We start from the raw sequence: 1,507 nt of genomic DNA on the forward strand, positions 1-1,507 counted from the left end.
CTGCACTGGATCTGGATATTAATCTAGAAGTATATCACTCACTCACGCGTCTCCTCAACCTTCTCCAGCTTTCTCAACAGGGCGGATGTCTCCGGTTGTCTTCATGCTATCGCATACATTCGAGACTTGAGTTGTCGAGAGGGTTCTTTCAGAGGCCGTTTCACTTCCCCCCTAACGAAATACAGGTTTTTGCTATACCAGTCAACAAATTTTCATTGTTCGATTAAAAAAAAAGTGAAAAAAAACTCGTGTTCTTTTAGAGCTGGAAGCTTCCGGTATCAATCTTCTTTTTGGCTGTCTCTTCCTCGGGAACACTCAGATTTATACACGAAAAAACATCCGACCTAAACTTTGTCCATGAGCAACACTTTCAGTTGATTTTATTTAAAAAATTTTGTGTGTCTAAATTTTAATGTGCTTCACAATTTTATTGTAATTTTATATTTGAATGTTTCATTTCCTTTAAAAAAATTAAATGAAAATCGCACAACCCGATGTTGTTTTATTCATTGCTGAAGTCTGGCTTGGAGCTGTATCCTTGCGCCCCGGAAAAAATACGCCATCTTAACGGAGTCAACATCAATCCTTTCTACTACTTCCGAGCACATGTTTCCGCACATAAGGAATACCTTTGCTTGCACTGCAGCACACACATCGTTCTCGATTCCCGGCCGGCGCGAAAAGTGAGGACTAAGACAATGATCCTTCCGATGCTTCCCTCTTCGAGGGGCTTCGAGCTGCCTCACTCCATTTCTGATCCGGCATCTGCTCCGCCCCAACCTGGATTCCGTTCCGGTGTGGCTTAAATCTTCTCGTCGAATGGCGTTTTGACGAAGTACGTCGTCAGGATTCCTTTACCCTTGACGGGAATCGGGCCGCGGCACTCGCAGGAATATCCGGCTGCCATCAGCACCTTGGCCGTGTTTTCCGTTGCCTGGTGGAAGAGAAAGAAAGGGGTTGAATAAGATTTAAAACTTTATGTCCAAAGATGGTGGGATTTCGATAAACGACTTTAATTTTTATCAGTAGTTTTTAATTCATTTTAATTAAGTCATTGACAATCTGCATTTTTCCTGAACAAGTTTCCCCAGAAATCTGAAGCTCAAAAGTTAGAGCTCATATTTTCACAAGCCAGCTTATTCACTACCTGAAGGAAAATTTGTCCATAGGACGTTTATTTTATTGCTGTTCTCATTTGTCGGCAGGGTTCGAAAGTGGGAGGTTGGGTGAAAAGAGAGGAAAATTCCCAACAGCATTTTGACAAATTGCACAACTTGCAAACGACTTGAATGAAGTTTTTTTTTCGCCCACTTTACAACGTCCGTCCCCCAATTGAGAAGTACCCGGGTGGAAGAACAAAACAACGGGTAAAAAACTTTCTAAGAACAAAACCACTATTGCTTAGCACCGGCTTGAGTACTGGGGCTCATTTTTCAGAATCTGGGACAAGTTCTTCTCGGATGATGTTTGCTAGAGGGGGCGTTGCAAAATGAAACACTTTCTAATT

The 1,507-nt window shown here is 42.1% G+C and overlaps 1 protein-coding gene across 3 annotated transcripts in view; it reads right to left on the reverse strand.

Moving 5' to 3' along the window:
- Positions 1-350: 350 nt before the first annotated feature.
- LOC129748880 (adenylate cyclase type 2) overlaps positions 351-1,507 on the reverse strand; it is a 289,164-nt gene continuing 288,007 nt past the window's right edge. For all 3 annotated transcript variants that reach the window (XM_055743660.1, XM_055743661.1, XM_055743662.1), the window contains one exon: positions 351-934. In XM_055743660.1, coding sequence (XP_055599635.1) covers positions 803-934 — 132 coding nt within the window. In that variant the 3' untranslated portion in view covers positions 351-802. The remainder of the gene's footprint in view (positions 935-1,507) is intronic.

The sequence above is a fragment of the Uranotaenia lowii genome, chromosome 2 (genome assembly GCF_029784155.1).
Source record: "Uranotaenia lowii strain MFRU-FL chromosome 2, ASM2978415v1, whole genome shotgun sequence".
Classification (NCBI taxonomy): Eukaryota; Metazoa; Arthropoda; class Insecta; order Diptera; family Culicidae; genus Uranotaenia; species Uranotaenia lowii.